This window comes from Harpia harpyja, chromosome 12 (genome assembly GCF_026419915.1).
Source record: "Harpia harpyja isolate bHarHar1 chromosome 12, bHarHar1 primary haplotype, whole genome shotgun sequence".
In the NCBI taxonomy this organism is placed as follows: domain Eukaryota; kingdom Metazoa; phylum Chordata; class Aves; order Accipitriformes; family Accipitridae; genus Harpia; species Harpia harpyja.
The window spans coordinates 6308370-6335134 of NC_068951.1; the positions used below are offsets into that span (position 1 = coordinate 6308370).

Consider the following 26765-nt stretch of genomic DNA (forward strand, 5'->3'; position numbering starts at 1 on the left):
TTGTGGTTGTGCTGTGAGGGATGTGTGACCAAGTAATTTCCAGGGTGAACTACCAGAACTGTTATCTAGAGAATGGTGTCTCCTTAGTGATCTGGTACGCTGGAGACATCAATGTCTCAGAGGCTGGGAGATGGGGTAGTGGCTGGCTAGCTTTTGACATGCTGGGTCTGTTTGTCGTGTGCCAGTGGTGTGTGGGTTTTGGAAGGAAACCGTGGGTGAAGATATCGTTTGCCTGGGCTGGGAGCTAAGCCGTGGCTTCTTGTGGTTGTGGAATGCCTTGTCTGCGTTGCAGGGACACGGAGAAGCAGGACAAGCACCCGCTGTGGTTCTTGGGTTCTTCTTGCTCTTGCTGGAGCTGATCTTTCTCAGTCCAGTGCTCTCATGTGCTTTCAGTATTTGCTGGCGGACTTCTGCTTTCTTACCTGTCCTCGGTTATCTGCTGTCTGATTTGCATTGTGGGCTTCAGGGGCAGCTACTTTCAGCTTGTGCTTGTGAAGTGTTGTGTGGGTTCCTGACGCTGTGTGACAGTGCCTTTCAAGCACTGGGTAGTTTTGCTCTTGACACCACTCAATGCTGTGACATATGGCAGTCCAGTGGGAGTAGCCTGGTGACGCCAGCTAGTGAGAGGGAAGTGACACTGGTGCTCTGGAGCATAGTTAATGTGGCTGTAGCAAGTTTCTACTTGGCATCTTTCACGTTTACTTGTGACCTCTGTGTCTCCAGGGCTTCTCTGGAGGCTTATTTTTCAGAGCTGACTGGCAGAAAATCTAGCAGGTGAGCTCATTTCAGGGCTTGTTCTGTGTTTTGGGGACTTGTGCTATAGACTACAGGGTAGGATATGTCTGAGCTTGAAGCAGTACTGGAGGTTTCAGGTCTTCCTGAGGGTGTCAGGATCACCCAGAGCTGTTGTCTGGAGGGAGAGGAAAGACTGTGCAGTGCTGCTGTGGCCTGTGTGAAGCCCACTCTGCCCTGGGAGCGTAGGCATGGTTGGCCCTGTTGCTGCCTGCAGTGTCCCTCTGTCTCAGTGTGTCTCCTGCCTGTGTCTGAGTGTGTGCTGCCAGCATCTCTGCAGAGCTGTGTTGGGGCTCTTGGATGCAAGTGCCGCTTATCAGATGTCCATCTGCAGAAACGTCTAATTCTCTTGGTTGGTGTTTGCACTGTCCAAGCGTATGTGTGCAGGGTTTGGGGACTGTGTGTGGCAGGGCAGCAGAACCATGCTCTGTGCTTTGCACAGGAACCCACCAGCATCCTTCCCTTATTTTGCCAGGCTCTTCCAGGCATTGCCATCTGGCTTTGCTCTAGGCTTTACCATCTATGCTGTTGTACTATTTTCTGTAGGGCTCAAAGCATTACAAGGGATAAGGCTGCCAAGGCAGTAACAGCTGATGATACCCTTTACCGTAAACTTGTCCCACATATTGCAGAGCTGCAACTATTTTATTAAATTCAGGGGAGCAATTCTGCTCCAGTGTCCAGGCAAGGCTGTAGGTAGCTGGCGAGGGGAATGTGATTTCTGGGACTCTGAGGCTTTGTTTCCTTCAGGTGTGACGTTCCTAGCTCTCAGTCATTTTTGAGGAAGCGGGGTCTCTGTTTCTGCCGTGTATTTTCGTTGGATGGAAGGGAGGTGGGGATCATTTTAATGGCAAGACCTCTCTTGCCTTCTGGTTCTTTGTGTGTTTGTTTCTGGCCCGTAGTAGCCAGACCTTGTGCTCAGAAGGAGCAGAGCCTGGCAGTGTGCACTTTTTCCCTGTTAGTATCAGGAGACACTTGTGCCTTTTTGTTCCCAGTGGCAGAACTGTAGCAGAGCTCCTTGCTCTTTGCCAGGCCCTGATCTGTTCTGATGCATATGTGCAAGGGAGGTGGTCCTTTCTGATTTGCCTTCTTGGAGCGGGAAGGGTGTTTGATTGCAACAGCTCCCATCTCCCTCTTGGACAAGTGTGGAAGCATCAATTTGCCGTAGCGTGCAAGCTGGCTGAACTGCTGACATCTCGTGTTTGCTGGATGAAAAGCAGCAGGTGGCTCAGCACATGTTGCCTGGCAGCTCAGGCTCGGGCTGGGCAGTTGCTGTTGTATTGACCACTGATTGTGTTTCGCTGTAGGGTGGAGATGCTGCAGCTGTACGAGCGGTGCATCCTGATGGATATCGAGTTCTCTGATACCCAGAACGTGGACCAGCTGCTGTGGAAGAACGCATTTTACCAGGTGATTGAGAAATTCCGGCAGCTCCTCAAGGACCCTCAGGGAGAAAATGCCCAAGAAATTCGGAACAAACTGCTCCAGCTTCTAGATGAGGTAAGAAGAGAGAAACATCCCCAAACTCCACTAAAGCTTTGGGTGGGATTGGCTGGTGTTTAGAATGAGATGGTGCAACTGGGAAACTAGCCTTCTTGATCCTATTCATATCTCTGTGTGCCTTAGGCCATCTTGTGCAAGGAGAATGCTCAGACAGATTATGGTTTAGTGTGGCAGGTGTAGGTCCAGGTGGACATCTGTTATAATTTAAACTGGGCCTGTTTGGGTGGGTTTTATGTTAATTAGAAATTGATTTAAGCTAAAATGAAATGAATGTCCTGAAGTGGAAATAAACAGAAGCATTCCTGGAGGTGTTTGTGCCATCTTTATCAAATTTGCTTAGAAGTCATTCCATTAGGCTGTGCAGCTCAGCTTACTCTTTGTAGAAGGTAGGGTGACAGATCTGAGAGGATGTGTTTTATAGAATTAAGTTGGTGGGAAGGGACTGCTGGAGGGCTTTAGTCCAACTTCCTGCTCAAAGCAAGACTCCTCAAACACTAGATGAGGTGAGTCTTGATTTTGTCTAGCTCAGTCTTGAAAAACCTCTGAGACTGGAAATCCCCCAGCCTCCTTGTTATTTTCTGAAGAGAAACAGCCCAAACCTCAGGGAGAGGGACCTTCTTTCTTGCATGTGTCGTGGTTTAACCCTAGCCAGCAACTAAGTGCCATGCAGCCACTCACTCACTTCCCCCCCAGCCAGTGGGATGGGGGAGAGAATCAGGGGGCAGGGGGGGAAAGCAAAACTTGTGGGTTGAGATAAGAACAGTTTAGTAGGACAGAAAGGAAGAAAATAGTAATAATGATAATAACAAGAATAATAAAATGACAATAATAAAAGGAATGAAATATACAAAACAAGTGACACACAATGTAATTGCTCACCGCTTGCCGACCGATGTCCAGTTAGTTCCTGAGTGGTGATCCCCTCCCCAGGCCAACTCCCCCCAGTTTATACTGGGCATAACATCCCATAATGGTATGAAATACCCCTTTGGCCAGCTTGGGTCAGCCGTCCCAGCTGTGTCCCCTCCCAGCTTCTTGTGCCCCTCCAGCCTTCTTGCTGGGTGGGCATGAGAAGCTGAAAAATCCTTGACTTAGTACAAACACTACTTAGCAACAACTGAAAACATCAGTGTGTTATCAACATTATTCTCATACTAAATCAAAAACATCATACTGTACCAGTACTAGAAAGAAAATCTCTATCCCAGCCAAAACCAGGACAATGTGGCAGGGATTGTGTGGTGATTTTGTGCTCAATGTCAGAAGGATTGTAACATCCAAGTATGTGTGTGTTTCGCAGGGCACTTCTTTTTTTGATGGCCTACTCCAAAAGCTGCAGGTGTCATACCAGTTCAAGCTAGAGGACTATATGGATGGGATGGCCATCCGCAGTAAGCCTCTGAGGAAAATGGTAGGTTGGCTTCCTCCTGGAGACTTCTCATCCTGTTAATTGTATGCAACATGCTGAACTCAGTGTGCTGCCCTTGCCAAGAGGTAGGCAGCTGTACTCTGAACAGATGTCAGTATGTTTGCAGGGAATCTTTCTCAGCTGCTGGAGAACTTGTTGAACCAACTCTGGTGCATTAACATTTCTTAGCTTCCTTTGCAAAGAAGAACTTTTTTTGTATCAGCTCTGTGACCAGGGCTAATAAAGGGAAAGAAGTGTCCAAAGGTAACCTGGCTTTGCCTTAGATATTGAACATCTCTTATGTCTGTCTGTGGAATCCAGAATAATGAACAAGGAAAGCTAACAGTTGTGCTGCCTCCCTGACACTTGACAGCATGTTGCCCTGAGCTGTGAGTGCAGGTGCAAGGGACAGCTGGGAAATGATATTTTAGTCCAGCTCCATTCCCAGAGAGATGTGTTTGTCTAACAGCTGTCCTCAAATTGCTCATGGACTGAACAACTCTCTTCTGGAGAGAGATGGGACGTTGTTGTAAGAGAGGAGGTGTTCAGGGGATTGGCTTGCCCCTACAAATGCTGAACCGTTGCCAGGAAGCCTTGTCATTTCATTCTGCTGCCCTTTTGCGAGACCTTCAGCATGTCAGAGAGCTCCTCTTGGATCTCTACAGTCCCTCTGTGCTCACTGGGTCTGCAGGTGAGCCAGGGCTGTGCAGGTCCCACATGATGTACTGAATGCTTCTTTCCAGGTGAAGTACGCGCTGATCAGTGCTCAGAGGTGTATGATTTGTCAAGGGGACATTTGCCGATACAGAGAACAAGCAAATGACACCGCAAACTACGGAAAGGCACGCAGGTATTGTGTTCTTCACTGTAGCGCTGAGCACAGCTCTTCCTCTATCTAGAAGGGATGTGTCTCATTTCACACTTAAACTTGCCTCTAGCCAAAGAAGTCTTTCCACACCTCTTTATTGTATTGCAGTCCTGTGAAGCTGAAAGATGTAGTCTAGGCTGTTTTGCTGTCCCAGAGAGCAAGCCAGCAGATCCAGTCATCCTGCAGCCATCTAGCGTGGAAGTTGACCTGTGCTGATCCTGCAGCAGGGAGGCTTTATGCTGTTGAGGCTGGCAGAATGGCTGTTGTATTTTCTGGTAGCTTTTCAGCTAGAAGAGGTTCCCATATGTGTCCATACGTTCTGGCTGCATCAGGAGTTACTGGCACTTGTTGCTTCCTGTCACTCTTGTTTTTCTGATGTTTTTTCTGGAGCAAAGACTTGGGGAGGGGTGGCAAGTGAGCCCAGCATGGGGGATGGAGCCCTGAAAACTGTGGAGGTTTGGAGAACAGGACAGGGGAATCTGCCGATTTGGGGGTCTGTGGACATCATGGAGTATGCTGATATCTCAGGAAGGCTTGGGGGAACGTTAGCAGGCTCATGATATGTCTGAAGAGTGTTGATGGATCTGTGTGGCATGATATAAGCTGGATGGTGGATAATACAATTGAGGGAAAACAGAGAGGAGAATGGAGGGATGGATGGACTGCCACTGAATGGATGCCTCTTCTCTTGGAATGATTAAGTATCTTGAAAATATGGGGAACAAGCTAAGGAACATGGATGGTCTGGTCCCAGCTGCTGTGGAGCTAAAAAGGGGACTGAGAGAGAAATGTTCCACAAATAGCCTCTTCTCTGTGCCTGAGGCTGCACGGGGGACAGCGCTTGCTGGGTCTGGCTGAATGCTCGTCTTCAGGCTGAGCCAAGAACATTTCCTTCTGCAGGTCTATCTGTCCCTCTCTCTAGTCCTGTGCCCCAGCTGCCTCTCCAGGCCAGGTGCAGGCTCGCTGCCTGTGCACGCTCTTGCAGGCAGAGGGCACTTGTGCAAAGGGTCTGTTTCGTCCAGGACTGCCAACACTGCGCTGCGAGGGGAATTCTGCGCTCTTAACAGCAAGGAAAGCAACCTTATGTCCTTTCAGTAAACCTTTCTCTCTGGTTCTTCCCTTCCTCAGCTGGTACCTGAAGGCTCAGCAAATTGCTCCCAAAAATGGCCGCCCATACAACCAGCTGGCGCTTCTGGCCATCTACACGGTAAGATGCTCATCAAGGATGTAGCAAGTGTAGGGAGAGCCTCTGGGATGGCTGTGAGATTCCATCTGGTGGAGAAAGGCATTGTTTAGGGCAGTGGTCCCAGATGTTTTTTCTTTTTTTAAAAAGAAAAAAGCTGATGGCAGGATGTGCTGTGTGGATTCCAGCTGCTGTGGCTTCAGGCAGCTTTGTTAGATACACGCTACTCCCTCAGGCTATCAGCATTTTGGGGACTGTTCTGTGGGCTGTTAAGAGTGCAAATGTTTCGAAAGTGGGTTGTGTTTAAAGTTCTGCATGAAATTTTTGTGCTCAAGGCCATGCTGTCGTGAGAATGCTGTTTCTGTTTGCCATGTCTTCATTGGACTTGGGTACTGGTCTAAGCGACATCCACATGTGACTTTCTTGGGTTTCAGTTTTGCTGGCTACTTCAGCCATGCAGGAAGACTTACTTCAAGGAAGATGTGACAGCAGATAATAGAAGCATCAGGCTGGGACACAGGGGTTGGTAGGGAGCTGCCCGTTCGCAATACTGAAAGATGCTGATTTAAAGCAGAGCAGTTCAGAACTGCAGGGTTCAGAAGTGCATTGCCTTCATGGCTGGGAATGACCTTTCTGACTCCTGGTGTAGGGCTTGGAGTGGCAAAGTGTCCTGCCCTCTGTGGTGGTTTGTAAGGCCAGCAGCATGTGGGCAAAACCCTAAATGGCTGTGTATCTTGCTAGCATGAAGATGTGGGGGGGTGCCTTCTCGTGATATTCCCTTTGGCCAGGCTGTGGGAGGAAAGATGCTGACAAGTTGCTCAAGCGTGAGGGGATTAGCCCAGCACCAGGCTGAAATGAGGGGGGCATCCTGCCCCACCACTGGCAGGAGTCTGGCAAACCCTCCAGTCTTCCTGGGCCTCTTGCTCTTTGTAAAACTCATGCAGAATCATTTCCATATTGGTAGTAATGTTGAAAAGAGTTATTTCCTGAACTGTCAGGAATTTAGTATTTATGTTTTTGCCCTTTACCGTGATGTCTGGTGAGAGACTGTTTTATGTGAGCCTCTGGGTTGATGTAGAAGCCTCAGGGCTAGAGTAAGCAAGTCTGCAGGCTGCAGTGTCACCTGCACTCCCTAACCCTGGCAAAGGGCTTGTGCTTTGTGCTGGTGGTTGTAGGTAGCTGTGAGTGTGGATGGAGAGTTCAAGGTCCTACTTGTCATAGTGTTTGTTGGCATGTCTGTCCCACCTAGACAGTATTGAGGGACAGGGCATGTGTATTGAGGGACAGGGAAGGCAAAGTATGTGGGAGCTTGGCTCTGAATGCCCCAGAATGAGTGGCAGCTCTGAATCTGGTTGTGTTTTTGCAGAGGAGAAAGCTGGATGCTGTCTACTATTACATGCGCAGCCTGGCCGCCAGCAACCCCATCCTCACAGCCAAGGAGAGCCTCATGAGTCTGTTCGAAGAGACAAAACGCAAGGTGAGTCTTGGAGCTGGGCTGCAGGATGCTGCAGCTGCCTGTGCTAACTGTCCTGTGCTGGAGTGCTGTGATCCAGAGTGTAGGGTGATGGTGACTTTTGGACTTGGAGTCACCACTTATCTACTTCTGAGAAATTCCATGTTGGGAGTCAGATGAGAGAGGCAACCTTCAGAACAATGGTGTCCTTTCTGCCCCTCCTCAGACTGCTTTTGGGGTTGTTTGGGCAGCTGAATCTCTTGTTTCTGGGTCACAGACTAAAACAGCCAAGCTCAGCAAGGGCTGTAGGTTGCTGTGGTTTGCAGCATGGCCTTGGCATGCAGCATGATCGTTGCCTTATTCCAGAGGTGCCCCACACCTATGGGGGTGAACAAGAGAGGCTGTAGTCCATTTGTGCCCCAGAGGGTAGCCCCAAGTCAAAGATACAGCACGTTGGTTGTCACACACCCCTAGGACTGGACACAGCTCTTCTTGTCCCGGGACAAGGTTGGAGTTGAAAACCTCTCACCTGCACTGTCCTATAGTGTCAGAAACCAAACTGTCAACCTGTCAATGAGTTACTGTGGTTCTGAAGCAGGGGGAAAGGCTAATTTCTCCGTGTAAATGAAATGATGTACTTTTCCTGAACTTTGATCTCTGGGTGATCTGAATCTCTCCTGTCTGCCCAGGCTGAGCAGATGGAGCAGAGGAAACATCAGGTGCTGGATCTGAGCCCCAGCCGCTGGGGGAAGGGCAAGAAGTCCACATTGCGACAAGTTGGAGATGATGCCACACGGCTGGAGATCTGGATCCATCCCTCCCACCCCCGCTCCTCCCAGGGCCACGAGTCTGGCAGGGATTCTGAGCAGGACAACGGTCTTGGGAATCTCAGCCCCAGCGACGTGAGTACTGCAGGAGGCGGCAGTTGGCTTTGGTGTCATGTGTTTGGAATGCAGTGGAATGACACTGGATCTGCTTTGCTTTCCTGTTGCTAAATTTTCCAGTGTTTTGGCTTCCCCTATGGGAGCTGTGCCTGGGTCAGGCTGAGGAGCTGGTGACCTCGTGCCTCTCATGTTTAAGGCATGTTGTTACCATCCATTTCTTGGCAGCATGTGCTGGCGTGGCTGATACAGAATAGGAGAGGCACAAACAGAAGATGCTGTAAAATGCCTCTGCTGAGGGCTCTAACTTGGGTGAGGTTGCCGGTGGGAAATGAGGTCAGATGCTGAAGACCAGGGTTAACAGTGATCCTGTAAGTTCTGAGGCTTGTTCTGGAAGTGGGTCACTTGTCCCAGTGCCAGATGATCAGAGGTTTGCACTGGGAATGTGAAAACTGTGGCTTTAATTTCCAGTGTAGGTGTTATATTTGCATTACTTGTGCTGCTGAGAGGCCAGACTAGTGCCCTTCTTTTGCAAGGATAAAAAAATAATTGACTAACGGTGTGTCTCGTCAATCTGTTCAAGCTGTGTACCTTGCAAGAGGAGCCCGAGTGAACTCTGTTTGTCAGGCACAGGAATGCAGGCGAAAGCAGTGGTGGTTGGGAGCTCATCCTCTAGGAATCCTTGCACTGCTTTGGCACATGCGGCTTGCAAGAGAACTTGCCAGGGAGCTCTGGGCTGCCTGTCCTAAAATGGCTGTTAAGGATGTGAGTTTAGCAGAACTGGGAAGACCTTCTCTGCATACTGCGGGGCCCAAAGCTTCTCAGATACAATTGCACTTTTGTAACTAGTTTGTGACTTCAGCTGGGTGGAACTGGGGTGAAGTCTTGGAGCTTTGAAAGATAAGCTCTGGCACATTGCTGCAGCATTTTTAAGACGTTACTGCCCTTGGTTGTTTTCCCTCTCTTAAGCTTCTCTTCTGGAGACCTTTGCTTCCTCAGCATCACTGAAAGGAACGTGCCAAGCTTTAGCCTCTCCATAAATCATTGATGAAGACACTTTGACATAAGATGCTGTGAGTGGTTTTGAGGCACTAGGGGTTTCTCTTTTGCAGCGCTCCCATGTGAGGTAGTGTAACCACTAGCAAGGTGGGGGGCAGTGATGTCTTCTTGTTTATAGTGCAGCCCTGTTTGCTAGAGCTTGCCCTTGGTCTGTTCAATGGGGGGATGTGCTCTCTGAAGTGCAGGTTGCTGGCAATGCCTGTACAGATTGTGTGTCTGATTACTACCATTAGTCTTGATTTCTTCATCTGTTTGAAATGTTGGCTTGTGGAAAGCATGAGCTTTCTGATCGTGGAGAAGCCACACGATCAGAAATAAAATGGTAAAAGGGCACGGGGAGTTGAGGGCCCATGTCTGGGCACTGCCGGTTTTGGCAGCCAAGATATTAGTACTCAGGCTGCCTGTGCCTGCTGCAGTGCAGCACTCCACTTGTGTTGGCACAACTGCTTATGGGGCTGTGCTGTGGCCATGTCACCGAACTGATCTGGATTGAAAATAACCAGGTGAAAAGGAAACCTTAAATCTGTGTCACTGCCAAAGTTTCCGAGCTGTGAAGCTGTGGGCTGGATAAAGACAGCAGCTCTTTGGGAAGCTCTGGAATCCTTGCTCCTTGAAGCGATAGCCTCTTACCCTCTTCCTCACTGCGTCTCTCAGTGTTTTGCAGCACCTTCTCTGGAAAGGAGCGGAGCAGTCCTTGTGTTGCCACTGTGTGGCACTGTTTGGCCTTGGAAGAAGGGCCCTGCCTGCGCCAGGGACAGGCAGCAGCCCTCATCCTGGCGGCATCTCTGCCCCACATCCCCCAGCCGGGCGGAAGGGAACAGTTCTTCTCCCAGGGGATGTGTGCCAGTGCTTACGTGTCATTTTGGGGAAACGGGTCTAAATGTGTCATCGCCTCCTTGGTCCCTCCGTTGCCAACTTTAGCCCTTGAAAAGGCTGAGGCAAGCCGTGTTCTTTCATTTGTACTGACAGCTGTGCTCTGCAGGTAGCTCCTCAGGCATCAGGCTTTATGGCAGCTGCTTCTGGGCCAGAGAAGGGAATTTTACAGGGTAGAATGGGAGACTATTCAGCTTCCAGAAGCAGGTATAACACTGCAAATATAGACCCTTACAGCTCCGGATGAGTACTGGACAGAAGTGTGGGAGAAAGGCTTCTTGCACCCTTCAGATGGAGCTTGTTGCTTCAAACCCAGCCCAAGCCAAACATGACCGGTGTTTTTACTGTGGAGATGCTGGCCGTTTCACAGGTGACAAGAAATTGGTTTGGGATGTTTTCTGTCTTTGGTGGTTGCTTTCTTCATTGTGCAGGCGGTTAGGTGCCAGTCCTGTGATGTGGCATGCTTGGCAGGGAGATGCTGAACGATTACTCTCCCAGGACCTGCTGATGTGTGTGCTGTCCCCATCAGCAAGCAGAGGGTCTGCTCAGTACATGCTTGCATGTCTGTTCTCAGTGCTGACTATTTTTCCTTATGCAGCCGTATACAAAGACACAAACATCATTACTTTATTTCAGGGTTAGAAGCCAACTGAATGGAGTTAGTAAAACGTGATGGCAAGTCTGCAGAAGGCCACCTCGCACTGCAGCCATTGCTGTGACAAGAGAAGGTGGCGTGCAGAGCTGGCAATTTGCCTTGGCACTGTGTGTTTAGGTAGAGGCTTGGCATAGCTGCTGCCTTCACAGTTTGCTACATCATCTTTTCTAGGAAGATGCAGAACTGGAAGAACGTACCATCTGCCCACACCAAGGGGCGTACATCTCCATTTGGCCCCTTCCTCAGTAACTGGATTTGGCACTGCTGGCACAGAGGGCATGGGATGGTATCAAAGCGAACTGAAGAAGTATTTGGGTTGCAGCCTGGCTGTTTTGTGCTTGGGGTTTTGTCTGTTATGCCTGCAGCCTTTTGGGGTTTCATTCTGTGAATGGCTGTTCTCTGTGGTCTCCTGTATGTTGCATGTTTCTAGGTGCACAGTGGCAGGAGAGTCCAGGCTGACCCAGTGCCTTGCTTACCTGACAATATCAGGTCACTTCATGTGGGGTTCCAATAAGAAATGCAAAAAAGGAGGCAGAACCAATGAGCAGTTGTGTTGCTTTTTTAAAAACAGCTGGATAGGGCAAAGTGAGCTGAAGAGCAGAGTCTCTGCTGTTTCTTCTCTGCCACTGGTTTCATTTGCCATGGGTCTGTATCGATCTTAAATCTGATAGTACCGTATGCAGCTTACTGCGCAGACTGTGAATTGGTAAAGTAAACAGGGCAAACGTGCTGTCAGTCTCTTGAGAAAGTGTTAATATTACACTGAGTTTGAGATTTTAATCACTCCTGTCAGGAAATGCTGAGTTAAGGTTCCCACAGTTGCTATTGCCTGCTGCCTGTGCTCTGCAGTAGACACTTCCTTGTGTTATCACGCAGCATGCATGCACTAATAAAGATTACTCCATAGCTGCAGCTAAGATGAAGAGAGGTTTTCCCTTGGCAAGACAGTAATTGAATAATGCTTCTCTCCAGATGTCTGAATACTTTAGCATCATTAAAGAATTAAGTCTCCTAGCCTCTTTGTGAGAGGTCAATCTTGTAGAGCCATCAAAAGTTTGGTAGGGCCACCCAAAAAGCTCTTAGGAAAGCTAAGGACAGAGTCAAGATCTGCTGGCTCAGCCCTGTGCGTCGGCTGCAGGAACCTTCCCATTTCCCCCCAGCCTGCTGGTTAGGGACAGGGGTGTTGCATTTGCCTGGTGCTGGGTGCCATGGAGCAACCCCTTTGCAGTAGCAAAGAAATTGTGGTGGAATCATTAGCTCTGAAGTTCAGAGCATGTTTTAACCTTCGTTTCTTTACATAAGCTTTCTTCTCAACAGCAGGGAGTATGGACAGTGCATCAGGGTTTCCTCAAGTGAGCAGTAAATACCACCAGGAGGTCTACCAAAAAAAAAAAAAAAAAGAGGTCAAAGTTCTCTCAAGAGGCTGAATATGGAGGGTTTTTAACTTTTGTGTTTCTTCTTTGTTACCTACTGTGCTTGTTTTGGAAGCTTATTATACATACACTCTGTGCTGGTAATGGGTGTGAGTACCATGAGACACAGCGGCGAAGCTGGAGCTGTAAGCAGTGCGTATCTTTGGGTGATTGTTTGTATTTTCTTTCAGATGAGTAGTGCTGGTCTCTTTTGGACCCCTTCATCTCCTTCCATCTCCCAAGTCCTAGAAAATCAGATGAGTGCCAAGCACACAGGGAAATGGTCCTCTGAAGCTGGATGAGGGCACTGTCTTCTCAAAGCAGCAGAGGTTGTGAGAGCTGTCGCGCTTTTTTCCCTCTAGGTCAGGATTCAGCTAACTGGAATCCAGCAATGCCCGATTGGAACTATCTTCGCAACTTACTGTGATTTGTTCTTCTGAGATGAGACATCTCTAAGGATTCTCACCTTCTCTCTTTCTCAGTTCTTGTCTGCTTAGTTTTATTTCTGACTTTGCCTGCCTTACCTGTGCACCATGATGCTGCGTCCGCTTACAATTCTGCAGCCCAGTTGCAGTCCAAGGCTGGAGAAGACACTTTTGGGAACGCCTGTGCATCCAGGAGCCACTGGGGAGTCCTCAGGGCTGCTCATGTCACTGTCTCAACAGATGCCATGTGTCCTTAGTGAAAAGGGTCACTGTCCTAGTCAGCTCCTGCATGTTTCACATCCGTTTTTCCTTGGCAGTGTTTGTTGTTTCTGCTCTGTGTGCTTGTTCCTCTTGGATAGCAGCTGCTCGGGTGACTGGGCTGGCTCCTTCTCCTGGCTGGTTTCAGTCGGTGCAATTTTTCGTCTAGGGAAGCTGTCTCTTGGGCTCTGCATCTGGAGAGGGGTGCTTCTAGGGAGCAGTGGGATAAAACCTCGTGTAAGTCTGGTAGCAGTCTTGGTGGGGGTTTCTTGGCCATTTTGCTCCATCAGCCTGTCATTTGCTTGGACCAGTCACACATGGGAGTGGTAGTGACCTGTGTTCAGAGTTGGGGTTGCCTTGATGTCACTACCTGTGGTCCATAGGAGTGTCTGGTTTGTTAAAAGGCTGTTGTGGCGTGAGCTGGGTGTCTGTAAGCATGGCCCAAGTTTGCTCGCGCAAATATACCACAGAGGCACCCCTGTTTCCTGAGAGCAGCTCCCTTAACTCTCAGCTCCTTTCTCACCTTGTAACTCTTTTCCATTACACGTGACTAGAAATAAGTGACGAGCAAAAATGGAAAGGATATATTGCTATAATGACGGTTGTTCTTCCGTATAGATGCATGAATAAGAGGCTGCTTGGGGAACTTGTTGTTTCTGGGGTGTCTGTCCCTGAGTCTGCTGTCAGGCTGGTGGGAGCATTTGTCTGCACTGCCAGCATGGCTGGGGGGGGTGGGTTTCAGGACAGTGAAAGATTGATCTTTGCTCTTCCATGCAGGCTCTTACGAATAATCCCTGCTGACTGAAGTACAGGGCTCCCTCATTTGCTACCTACATGACATCAGGTGGGCCAAGCGCTCAGAATGGTCCTTTTTTAGGAGCCTCTGATCTGGAAAATAAATCCAGGTGGCTGGGGCTGTGCCTCTGGTTTAGATGGGCAGCGTGAAAGCACAGGCATGCCTGCCTGCCCCCCGCTGCTGGGACAAGACTGCCCAAAAGGGTAACCCTGCAGGCTGCACACAATGCCCTGGAAGCCTGTGCTTACTCTTGCATGCTTTCAGTGCTTTTTTACCTAACACTATATGCCTGTGCAGAGAGTGGAGAGAATGGAAACCACTAGACCAGCAGTGCCCGGAGATGCCCAGCGGGCTTTCTGCTTAAGCCATTTCTCACACCTGTTAAACATCTGAGCCACACCAGAGTAGTGGCGTAGGTGCGTCCCCAAAGGGAGGGGACACACGAGGGAGCATCTCCTTGGTTTTTCTCGGTGCACGAGCCGGTAGCATGTTATACACAAGATCTTACAGCAAGGCCTTGGGTCAGGGAGCCATTGGTGCCTTGTCACAGGAGGGTGGCTTCTGTTAAGTCAGGAAGTTTGTCTCCTCTACGGTTAGATGCTCTCTAGTATTTGATGTGAGTGATCCCGTCTGTGGTCTGTTGCATTATGGTCTGCCCTTGCTGTCAAGGGAAGGCAGTGCTTCCCCTCCAGCCTGCTGCTTGTCGCTGTATTTGATCCACACCTCTGCAGTGCTGTGAGCCTCTACTGAGTCTCCCCTGCGGCACAAAAAACGAGCAGAGCAGCTCTCTGGGGCGGGAATGCTAGGCACTAGCAATCAGCTAATAGGCTGCCCTTCCTTATTTCTGTCCTTTATCCACCACCCACGCAAAAAAGCAGCAAGAGATGTTGCATCCTTCATTTTTGTGCCCAAAGCGGGACTTGAGAGGGAGAAACCTGGAGTTCCCTCTGTCCTGCCCAGGCAGCCTCCTTTCCTCACCCACACAAGCTTGCAGGAAGCTGTTGGGTTTGGTTACTCATTTGTGGAGGTCAGGACTAGGTCTGGGGTTTTTTTCCTTTGTGTTTAGGAAACAGTTTACAAACTGTTTTGAGCATGGGGGAGCTGGTGGCGTGTGAAAGAGGCTTCTCAGCCTCTTTCCTGCTGGACTTGCATTAATTCTCTGCCCTGCCTCATTTTCTGTAATCTCTTTCTTGGTTGGCAATGTGAGTATTTCTGAGTGCTTTCCCCAGCCTGCAACCCTCCACCTCCTAATATGACCTCGGTCACCAAACCACTTTGGGGCTTTATTTTTACTCTAGCAGTTTTGTTTCGCATGGTAAGGTTGGTTTCTTTCCCCTAGCAGTGAGAAGACTTCTCTGCGGAGGAAGTAAAAGAGTGCCAGGCTGCAGTTGAAACTGGTTAAACACGAAAACCACACTCCTAGCCTCTCTGGGTTTGAGACGTGACATTCAGCCATGCAGCTTAGCACTGGCTTTTTTTGCCCACCAGTTGTGCACCCTCCCTGCTTGCACTTAACTTTATTTATAAACTCTGGTTTTTACTTTAAAATGCTGGTAAAAAAACCTTCTTGGCTGCAGTTCCTGCATTAGCAGAAATGCTGTTGCACCTTGCCCAGGCTCGTGATCTTCCGTGGATGCTCAGTCCTGCTCCGCTAAAGCTCCGAGAGCTCGGCAGAGCTCGCAGAGCCTGGTTACTGATTTAGCCTGTATGTGTGTGTCGTGTAGAACCCACATGTTGCTTTCCAGTGCAACTTGACCTTTAGTCACTACCCAGAAAGTGAAGACTAAGCTATCGGTAAGAGTTTCCAGAAGTTGGTGTTGATCTTTTTTTTTTTTTTTTTTTTCTTTCCTTTTCCTTTTCTTTTTAGACTATGTTGGTGGTTTTATTTAACTGTGAAGAACAAGGCAGGGACTAATGTTACTTGAATGGGAGAGACACCGACATGTTGTTCTTCCGGTAACAGGCATCTGGTGCTAATGTGTGTAGAAGTATCGTGGTGGATCAGAGGTGGGAGCTCTACAAGGACATCAATGAGTTATGCCTGTGTGAGGGGCTCTGCTATATCCCAGTGCTCAGAGAGGCTGTGGTGAGGGGAGCGAGACTTCAAGTTCCAACAAGCTTCTCATACTCTAAAACCAAGTACAATCATCCAGAAACCGCCTTTCCCTGTCAGTCACTCTTTCCTCATTTCCTCTCCTGCTGGTGCTGATCAGCCAGGGATTTGTGTGTAACCAAACCCCCTCCTGCTGCTGCACATTAGTCCTTTCTCGTGGCAGCAGATTTGATGATCCAGGCACTGTAGAGTGGTGTTGGGAGGGAGAGTGCACTTCAGACAAGAATACTGCCAGAATTGGCGGTACTGATAAAGGAAGTAAAATGCCTAATAGCAGGGTTGGGAAATTTCCCAGAGCAGGGTGAAGGCTGTAGACAGTGATTTCTCTTGAGCTTTTTTTTTTTTTTTTTGTTAGTCTAACCTTGATCTTTGTCTGAAGTTGGCCCAGGACAACTTTTTCTAATGTGTTGTACGCTTTTTGGGATGGGCACCTCATATTCCACAGCCAAACCTCTTAATTCTGCCATGGGGAATGTTTATTTCTCTTCAGTGTTGAATGAGCCATTTCCAGACAGGCTTCATATCGACTGTGGAGGTGGGTATTAGGAAAGAAACTTCCTTCCGGAGGATCAGGGAGTGGAACCTGCTGGAATCTGTGTCATTTCCTCTGTCCTTGGCTCTACTCTTCCTTCCCAGCAGATTTCATTGCTGCATAATTCAAAGTGGAGAGGGAGATGCCTTCATGCCCTGTGTTACACTGCCCAGGTAGATGCAAAGGCTCCAGAAGTACTCCAGGAATGCAGCAGGGTGGACAACTACCTCCAGGTTGTGGGAGCCTGGGGTACAGGCTGGCTGTGAGTAGATCCCGTTATCCCTGCCGGTGAGCGTGGCTGGGAGAGCGGGAGCTTGAAGATTGCGTGCGATAATGCTGTCATCCTTCTGGAAGGCTCTTCCTCTGCTCAGCCTGTTGTCCAAATGTCTTCTCTGTTGGCCTAACTCCATCCTAAGCCTTTCAGGGTTAGATCTCTTCAGTCTTCACCCTTCTTAATTTCTTGTATTATCGCCTGCCTTCATTCTTTAACCCCACAAATAATCTACTCTGGAGTAGTGAAGAAGGCTGACAACACCCTAAGCTATATTAACAGGAGATCACTTATGACCAGAACTCGTCACACATTTCTCAGTGTCAGTTTTCTATCACAGGAAGGGGATGCTGTTTACTCCTGGCAAACAGAATGTGTTTGAGTATAAGGTGCTTTTTGTTGGTTGGGGCTGCTTCAGTGCACAGCATGTGGCCTCCCCCTTACCTGCTGGACAAAGAACGGCTCCGCCTGGGTCATCTTGCTTTCAGTGCTTAACCAGATGCAGCCTTGAAGAGCTGAGCTTATATCCTAAACGACCTGCAGCACCAGAGCCAATTTGTGAAAAGTTTTGTGTTGAAGGTTAACTTGATATCTCAGCTGAGGACTCTGGCATGTTTGCATAGATTCATGGAGTTTATGGCCAGCAGGGACCATTAGATCATCTAGCCTGATCTCCTGTATATCACAGGTCCTTAAATTTCACCCTGCTACTCCTATATGAAGCCAAATAACTTGTGTTTGGCTAAAGCAAAACTTCCAGAAAGACATCCAGTCTTGAGAATCCACCCTTTTCCTGGGGAGTTCGTTCCAGTGATAATTGCACTGGTTCTGAAACACTCATACCTGATTTCCAGAGTGAATGTTTCCAGTTTGTTCTTGCTTTGCTATTCTGCGAGTGTAAAGAGCCCTTAAGTACCACGGAGGCACTTCGCACCCTGCAATCAAATCACCTCCTAGTCTTTTTGATACACTAAACAGATTGAGCTGCTTAAGTTTTTCACTGCAAGACATAATTTCTAGTCTTTGAATCACTTCTATGGCCATATTTTGGACCCTTTCCAATTTTTCAGCATCCTTTTAAAAATAAGGGCACTAGAACTGGATGCAGTATTTCAGTGTCAGCCTTGCCAGTGCCGTGTATAGATGTAAATGTGCTGTCCAGTGCCTGCTCTCTTCTTGTACATCTAAGGGACACGTTAACCCTTTTTGCTGGACACTGCATTGGGAACTTTGCTGCTAGAGCCTTTCTGGAGAAGCTGCCTTGGGCACAGTCTCCTGGAGACTTAATTTTACACAATCCCAGATGCATAACATGACATTCGATGCTGGAAAACCCCAGATTTTGAAGCAATTATAATAACCTTGTGTGAATGCACTGTAGCCGTCGTTACTTACTGCTCCATTCGCCTTTGTGTCACAGGCAGTTTGACAGCAGAATTTGCTCTCAGTTCGTTGATTAAAAACGTTGCTAGTAAGTCTCTGCCAACCTCTTTCCATCCAGTTCAGTAAGGGTCCCTGAAGACCACTGCTTTTTAAGAGGTTACTTAATCAGTTTTCAATCTATTTAATGGTAATATTTTTTCAAGAATGTTGCATATTACTAATTTATAGAAACCAAACTTAGATACAGGTTTGGTTGAAAAGGAAATAACATGCATATAAATATTCTCTTCAACCTGTTTTCCTTAAATTGAAAGTTCTACTAGTAAATCCGTTATTAAATAAGGTTAAATGTATTTATAGGTCAGGTGTTTGTTTCGGACCCAGTGAAGTTACGACTGCTTGATTTTTACATTACTGAAGTGCACAATTTTCTTGCTTATGTTTCTCATCTCACCTGCTCCCTGCAGTGATGAAGGGAAAAATCAAAAGATGATTGGTTTTGCTGGGGGGCTTCCTAAATGCCTTCTCTTCTCTTGCTGGGTTGCTGACAAGCAGCTCTTATGGCCACGAGATGTGTCCTGGAGCTGTAGCTGCTGCAGTCCAAAAGATCAGGAAGCTGCAGGAGTGTCTCAAGGTCTCTTTACCTAGAAATGAATTTTGTATGCCTCAAGGCCACAATACATCAGGGTTCCTTCTTTCTTCCATGTCATAGCAAATTGGATTTTACGTTTGTGCAGTGTCTGACATTAAGTATCAGGATTCTCACTGGAATTGCTTCTAATGCTACAGAAATTAATCCATCTCAGGGCAGGACATTGCGACTGCTAAACAGAAACCTGCACTAGAACATGTGGCAAGAAGAAGCCAAGGCAAGCTCTGTATCCCTTTGTGGTTGCAGGTGGTATCTGAAAAGGAATGATTGTGGTAATTAGCCAGGCTGGAATTTGCCCACAGCTCTGTGGGTACCTTGTAAATACTGCAAAAATGCCAGACAATCTTAATAGCCCTTTTGTCTCATCTCCTTTATGTAGGTAGCCATTTGCACAAAACACTTTCCACCAGCACTTTGTTGCAATAGCACTTGTAACAGTAAAAACTTCCTCCTGGTATCTTGCCAGTCAAGCCCACTACAGCATCTTGGGCTTTTCAGGAAGCTCTGTATCAGTGCTCGGTGTTATTTCAGTAAGATACTGCCATGGAAAACACCAGCCAAAGCTGTGCCTTGCAACTTTGGGATGGTGTGGGATAAAGGCTCAGGCTCATGATTGTAAGGCCATCTGCAGAGGAGGTAGCGGGCTCACTGCTGCTGTTGGACTGGGTGTTATAAAGCTCTGGAGGGGCTGCCTGTGGAAGAGAGGCATAATCTTAATAGTTAACATGGTATATCTAGCCCTTGAGCTGGAAGTGAGAATATGGCATGGTTTGGGTGCCTGGATGTTATTTCACACAGTTCTCAGCAAGGAAGCTGTGCCTGGAAAAGCCTGGCTGCCCAAGAAACCCTGAAAATATTTGGGATGAGTGTGGTACGTGTTTTGGAGCGGAGCTGTGTGGCTCTGTGGTCTGTATCCCAACCCCTTGTCACTGAGGAGACCCCTAGACTCAGGAGAACGTCCCGCTGTGCTCCAGTCCCTTCCACTCCAGTGGAGGCAGCGCATTTGTTACAGGCAGTTTTGCATCTGGTCTCTTGATTAATGGACTTGTCTTTTGCAGCCTATTTTGACTCTGACACCACTTTCTGCTCCACAGATGCTTTGCTGATGTTGAAGAAAGTTTGCCTCACTTGATAAAGACCAGATCCTGAAACTTACTTCCAAACCTGAAGTAACAATTTTTAACTTGAAATGCTTTTTCCCCAGGAGTCACTGCTCCAGAATCCTTCCCTTATTTGGTGCCTCCTTCACAGCTGGGACTGATGCTCAGGTGCCAAAGTTCTGTGCACTCCTTGCCGTGAGCCAGATGGGTCCGCACTGGGTTTGAGCGCAGCAGCTCTGCTTCCCAGCCTGGATTGTGGCACTCCTTTTCCTGTGCACCCTGGTGGCATTTCCAGTGTTTCTGTGCTGGGGTGGGAGACACCATTTTCAACCCTTTTTGGTCAGTGCATGGTCTCTTGAGGTTGGGTCTTGCTTTATTCTTTTCTGGCTCAAGACATGACAAACCTTTCCTGAAGCTGTCTGACTGCCTCTGTTCTGTGTGTTGTCAGGACGTACTCTTCGTGGCCTCTCGGTGATTTGAGCTGGCTGTTCCAGGACCGTTGCTATCTCTGCACTTAGCTGCTCCATGAGAAGTTGTTAGTCACTGTTGATTTCTTCCATGGTAACAAATCCAGTTTGGTTGGCGGTGCAGTGTGTGAATGCTCCCCAAGCAGCAGTGGGCTGCTTCCTCTGGTGAGGTTGCCTCTTCCCAGGTGGATTTAGTCTGTCTGCACATGCTGACTCATGACAGCCGAAACAGCTGTTTTCAGCTTCAGGCACTACTGTGTGCAGGGACCCCTTCTTCTTCTTGACAGCTGGTTTGTTTTTATAACTAATGCCTTCACTATATGCTCATAACTTCCATATCTGTGATGCCCGCTTTTCAACTAGAAGGGCCAAAATCAATTTTTTGACATAGTTTTGTTGTTGTATAAGCCTTACTTGGTGTGCTCTTCCCAAGCGACCAACTGGGACCAGCCAGATTTGCTTCCCTGTCCCAAGGAGCAAAGCTGTCTGCAAAGGGCAGCAATGTTAGCGTGCAGGGAGCCCTGTCTTCCCCTGGCATCCTGACACTGGTACAAGGACCATTTTCAGGAAACCTTTGGAGGTGGCCACCCTTGGACTGCACAGTGAGTGAGATGAAGGCAAGGAGTTGTTGCAGGTCTCATGCTAGCACCATCAGGGTAGTGAGTGTGCTAGCAGAGCTTTGGGGAAGTGTTCTTCGCCATGTGAATGCAGAACAGCAGGTGACGGTGGAAGTCACTGTTTCTCTCTCTGTGTGAGAAGCGGCGCTTGATGGGAGGAGCAGGGAGGGCTCGCAGAGACTGAGGGACAGGTGAGTCACTAGAGAAAGAGTCATTCAGAGAAAAGCCCAGTCAAAGCAGCCCATGGCCTTAGCATGAACTTGGAGATGAAAGGTCCAAAGTTAAGTGATGAGCTCATCAAAACCTTGAGGCTGTGGGAGAAAAAAGTGATGAAAAAAGTGTGAGAGGTGCCTGCTTGAGATGCCACAGTGCTGGGGCACACAGGTCTCTGCCTGGGCTTGCTGGGTTCGTGCTTAAGTTGGCAAGAGGTATGAAACATGCTTCTTTCCTAGAGGCAGGTAACCGGCTTCCTTTTAAAAAACATATATATGTGCATATCTGCGTCCCAGTTCGGCACTGGTTCCAGTGGAGTGTGACTGGTTAGTCCTTGGGATTGCAAGTGAAAAGGCTGAGTGTGAAACTTGCTCTGAGAAGATGGGGGTGAAGCTGAGGTCCTGGTGAGCCCTCCCAGAGCTGGGCGTCTCTGTGGGAACATTCTGGGCGCGTCCCTGCTGGGCGCGGGCGTCACTTTCCATTCAAGGTGGAGAGTTTTGGTACTCCCCTGCTGCCAGTAAAGTGGTGCGGGGATTGCAGAGTGAGCGCTCCCAGGGCTGTAGGTGAATGTGGGCCTTGGAGAAAAACTTCGGCCCCAATTTCTTCTTTCCCCCATGTGCAGCCTGCTGCTCAGCATTGCAACAGGCTTTCCAGTAGAGGTGGGTCGCACCATGAGCTCCTGCTCTTTTCCATACCCTCCATCAAAGAATGTAGAGCCTGGACCACCTCCGCCAGCTCTTGCAGGCAGCACGTGGGCTTGCTGTGTGCAGAGCACTGTCCACCGCCCCACCAAGGCTATTGCACCTGAGCTAGGGGCTCAGACTTGTTAGGCTGTGTCTCTGTCAGGGTATGTGATTGCAGCCGGAGCCACAGAGCTGGTCACAAACCAGCTTTCTACCTCCACAAGCTGTTGTCTGGAAAAAAGTATGTGTTAAAGGTTTCAAGCTCTGAGCTGCCTTGGTGTCCTAATGAGGTTGGTGGAGAAGCAGCTATGTCCAAGCTTCACTGGCAGAGTGAATAAGGGCTTTGCTGTGCTGTCTCAGTACTCCCCAGTCTCTTCTGGGTTTCATCTGCAGAGTTAATAAAATGGTGGCAAATAAAGTCGAGTTCCAGTGGAAAGGGCTCTTTAGGGCAGCAGTAAAATAGTGAGTAAGCAAGAACCCCTTGCTGCGGGGGCCAGTTTAATTGGTCTGGCTTGTTTTATGAGACAGGTTTTATGTTTAAACTCGCACATGGCCCAGGAGCGACTCTGCAGCAGGGCATCATTCTCCTGCATGGGTCCTCTGGGAATGCAGCCCAGGTTAATTACACCTAACTGAGCAATCGCACCTCGCGGAGCAGCTGGCATAAGTCATGGCGTGAGCCAAGGGGTTCAGCAAATGAGGGTGGGAGGTAGCGCCAGAGCTAGGACTGCCCGTGATAATCGTCCCCTGCAGCTAGGCCTGGTGGGGAGCTCGGTGCTGCCGGGAGGCACCGGTCGGTGCCCATCTTGCACCCTCTCGCGTGTGCCTGGCTCTTGGCCGGACATTGCCACAGCCCTGCCTGGTAATCTCATCCTCTCTCTGTGCCTCTGATTTCCCCCTGTAAATGCAAGTGGTGTCACTGACCTCTACAGAGGAGTTCAAGATAGAAGAATCTTGTGCGAATGGGAGCAGAGCAGTGGTGCTCTGGGTTGCTCCTGGTCAGCATCTCCCCGCGCGGTGCTCGGAGCCTGGCTTTTTTCACTGCACTGAGGCTATGCAGGCGCGTGGGTGTGAGAGGAAAGCCTCTTGCTGTGGACAAGGTAAAAGCAAGGCCAGTCCACTCCTAGTGTGACACAGCCGTCTCCAGAGCCAGGCAGAGTGACTACTTGCCCACCCACAGCCTTCTTCAAAGCCGTTTGAATAAGGACTGGGAAAGCCCAGAGCTCTGCTGAGCTAGCAGAGGCGGCTTAGAGCAGTAGTAAGTAATTATTCAAGTCAGGTTTTGGTGTTACTGGACCTAAGCAGGGCAGGAAGCTGCCTTCATGCTGTGTGCTACAGCCAGCTCCCCCTGTTTCCCCTTGGCTCCATGGTGCCCTGGTAGTTCAATAGCAGCATTGCTGCTGCAGGGTTTCAGAGGCTCTTCTGATACATCTGAACACTGTCTCCCTCTCTGTAATTGCTTAAGGCTGGAATTAAATGAAGGGGTGCAGCATCACCCCAATGCCCTCTTGCTTCTGAAAGCTGCTCCTGGCAGGGCACAAACAAGCGTTCCTAGCTTTGCCACTGAACTCGCAGTGTTGGCTTCTCTGCAGAAGAGCATTGGTGAGGGCGTCCCGCTCCCTCTCCGCACTGACCAGATGCTGCTCAGCCTCTGCTGCAGTTGCGGAGCGCCGAACAAGTTGCTTCTGTTGGTTGTTTATTTTTTTTTTTCTTTTTTGTTTCCCATTGGTGGGAAACGCTAGTGGGAAAGGCTGTCTTTGGGGATTCTTTTTGCATAACCCCTTAGGCTGCCTTGTGCTTCGAGCTTATGGGGTGCAGAGGAGGAGTCCTCCAGCCGAGAGCTGCCGTGCAGGCAGCCGTGGCTTCCTGGGGTGCTGGCACCCGGGGCTGGTGCCCAGCGGGCGGGTGGCCCTGCGAGGGAGCGCAGGACCCGGCAGAGGGTGCTGTGTCTCCACCGCCTCTCCCCACTCCAGCTCCAGCTGTTTGGCACTTGCCCGTGCCTGTGTGCATGATGTTTGTAAGAGTTCGGGCATGTCCATTTGGTTCCCATCTCTAGTGCCACCCCCAGCATCCAGGCCAGGTTCTTCTGTCACTGGGGACATTCTTAATTCACAGGAAATCGGAGAGAGTTTAATTGTTTTCTCCTCTCTCTTTTTTTTTTTTCTTTTTTTTTCCCATGCAGCTGAACAAAAGGTTCATCCTCAGTTTTCTCCATGCCCATGGGAAGCTGTTTACCAGGATTGGGTAAGTGTGCAGGATGTTTATTTTATTTTCCTACATTACAAGTCTTTTTGGAATTTAATATTGTTAGCAACTAAGCTGTGTTTGGAGCTGAGGGCACAGGGTGTGAATTCTTGCAGGCCTAGCCTCCTGGTTCTTATTCTCCTTACCCGCCCTCCGATCCACACTGGTTATTGTTTGGGCTTTTTCTTCCCCCACCTCAAGGCCCGGTCCTGCCCGTGCACTGGGACCCTCTGGCAGAGGCTGAGCTCTGATGGCTGATACGCACACAGGAGGGACTAGAAGCTGTTTTCTCTCTCTCCCGTCACCTAACCATGCTCCCTCCTCTTTAATTTCTGGTTTTACGCCCTCTCTTCCATCCCTTCCCCCTCTTAGCCAGTGGAGAGGTGGCTCTGGGGGGGTCTCAGTGGCTGCTGCCTATGAGGAGCACAAAGCCATCAAGGCAGAACCATGCGGTGGCTGCAAGCTGCCGTCCGGAGCATGTCAAGACAAGCCTTGCCCTTCATCTTCTCGCTGCCATTTCAGTGAAAGCCTCATAGCTGAGAGCTGCCCTGGCTGTGGGAACTGGTTTATACAAAGTGCCCTTGGCAATGTCTGTCAGAAACTGGTTTCAAGTAATTGAACAGCTACCGTTGAAGGAAAGCAAGCCTGATTCAGGTCTGGGCTGAGATCCCAGCCTGGGGGACATCCTTACGACCCAAAGAGCAGAACTCACACTCGCAGCCAATGGGTTTCCCATGGAGCTGTCCCTGCTCCGGGTCCGGCCTGGCCCTTGCTGTCAAGTGATGGGGCGGCTGTATGGGGGCGGCTGTTGTGGAGGGACTTCGCGTGGGTCCAGACAGTCTCTGGCAACGGTGGTCTCTGCTTGAGCTTGCCAGTGCTCGTAAGCAGATGTAGTCTCAGGAGCTCTGTTGGCTCCTTCAATCTCTTGTGGAGCTGTTGGCTACAAGTTACAAGGCTGAGAGACCTCTTCCAGGCCACTTAGGTAAAGGTAGTGTGGATGCAAAGCGGCGTTTTGTCCCTACTGTTGTTTTTTTGACTCAGATGTGCAGTTCCCTGCCTCAGGCCTGTCCATTTTCCTTCCTGGAGTGAGGAAGCACAGCAGTGCAGGACATAGCAGTGCAGGACACAGCACTGATCCTGCCACGCAGCCTGAAACCTCGGTGCTTGCTCCATCCAGCGCACTTTCTGGGGTGGCCAGTCAGGAGTGGCATGTGCTTGACTTTGGACCCTTCATAAAGCAATGGGAAGTAGGAGCTGTGCTGACCAATTTGTTGGAGATCCTAGTGTCTGAGGACGAGGGGGAGAGCAATCTGCTCACTGCCGGTGCTGTTGATCTCTCCTTGAGTCACAAGGCACTGATTATCTGCTTGTGGGCAGCAGGCTGGCCTGGAGTGAGGAGGCAGAACTGGATGTCCTCCTGCCCACAGAAAAAGAGGAGGAAAGCTGCAAGAGCCCATGAAAGGTTTGGTAACTGCAGCGTGTCTGTGACGGAGGGCAGAGCATCCGGGGAGCTGCTGGTCCTCAGCTCTGTGGGGCCGTGTTCGCGGCCGAGCTCTGGCTGGACGCATGCCAGCAGGGGGATTAATGGGGATGTTGCAGAAAATTCTTGCACATTTGGCTCCTGAGACTTTTGTGAAATTAAGATGCAGCATTTGAGGCGGTTGCTTCCCAGGGCAGTCATTTAGAAAACCCAAGTATGTTTAATGGTAGACTATCCCCTGAGGTACTTAGAAGGGAACTAGAAAGTAATACTATGACACAGGAAGAGAAAACCGTCCAGCCCTGCTAAACAGCTTCTGTGCTTAAAATAGGTAAAAGGTGAGGAATAGTTGAGTCCTCTTTGGGCAGGATCTTCAGTGATTTATCTGTAAAAGGTACAGAAAAGATGACGTTGCCCTAATTGGACTCTTTTGCTCCTAAAACCACAGGTAAGCAATTTATTAAAAGCTTCCGCTCTGCTCCTGACCTGCTGGTTCTGAGCTCAGTGGGGTTACTGCATGCCGTTCCAGATGTGCTGTGGTATCAGAGCACAGCTGGTGGGGCTGAGGAAGCCCTCACTCCTTGTTACTCCATGGCAATAATCTTCATCCCCTCACTAACAATGCATCCTGCAAAGGGCTCCTCCATCCCCAGTGTCCTGTCTGCCCTAGGAGGATGTTGCTGGTCTGAGATTTCTCAAAATTAGGAAGTCTTTAGAAGCAATTAGTTTGCTCTAATTCCCTGGCTGCGCCCCAAATCCAGGGAAGTTGCCTCTTCCAGGGGGAGCAGTGCTTTTGTATTGGCGGAGCTGCTCCGTTCTGCACAGCTATAAAGTACAAGGGGTCTGTTTGTTACAGCCCATGTTTGTGGGAAGGTAATAGAGACTTTGAACTGTTCCAGCAAACAGTGCCCAGGGAGAGGGTGCCCCTGCTGCTAGGCAGAACTGGTTGTTGAAAGGCATCTGTGAAATATGGTTAAGAAGAAAGCCATTTCTGGCTTTAAAAATAGAGCCTATTACTGTCTTGAAAGTCTGTTGGGGAAGCCCAGCAGAATTGCCCATGTGGGTTACCAGAAGTGGCTTGCTAATCCAGCCTGTAGCGTGCTGATATCGCAAGATCTGAATCTCTCAGGGGAAGATAGAGGAAATTGCTATGGAGGCCCCCGAGGTTGCCTGCCCTGGCTCCAGATGCCTTACCCACTGTGGATTTTGGCTCCCTCACTCCCATGTGGGCACACTAGTACAATGTCACTGATAACTGGAGCGGACACTTGCTGCGAGACAGATAGTCATTCTTGCTGGGTCTAGCTGTGGCTTTTTCTAGTGTAGGAGCAAGAAGTAACACAGCAAGCTCAGCAGAAGAGGCAATAGAACAGGACCTTCCCTTCCCCTCTAGTAGTTTCCAAGGTTTTTGGCAGCTTCTTGGTTATAAAGTTGTCTTCATGGG

At 49.3% G+C, this 26765-nt stretch overlaps 1 protein-coding gene across 3 annotated transcripts in view; it reads left to right on the forward strand.

Annotated features, from left to right (window-relative positions):
* SMG6 (SMG6 nonsense mediated mRNA decay factor) overlaps nucleotides 1-26765 on the forward strand; it is a 118624-nt gene that overhangs the window by 5990 nt on the left and 85869 nt on the right. For all 3 annotated transcript variants that reach the window (XM_052803905.1, XM_052803903.1, XM_052803904.1), the window contains exons 3-9: nucleotides 2100-2292; nucleotides 3596-3706; nucleotides 4447-4553; nucleotides 5700-5778; nucleotides 7121-7231; nucleotides 7897-8109; nucleotides 23780-23841. In XM_052803905.1, coding sequence (XP_052659865.1) covers nucleotides 2100-2292; nucleotides 3596-3706; nucleotides 4447-4553; nucleotides 5700-5778; nucleotides 7121-7231; nucleotides 7897-8109; nucleotides 23780-23841 — 876 coding nt within the window. The remainder of the gene's footprint in view (nucleotides 1-2099; nucleotides 2293-3595; nucleotides 3707-4446; nucleotides 4554-5699; nucleotides 5779-7120; nucleotides 7232-7896; nucleotides 8110-23779; nucleotides 23842-26765) is intronic.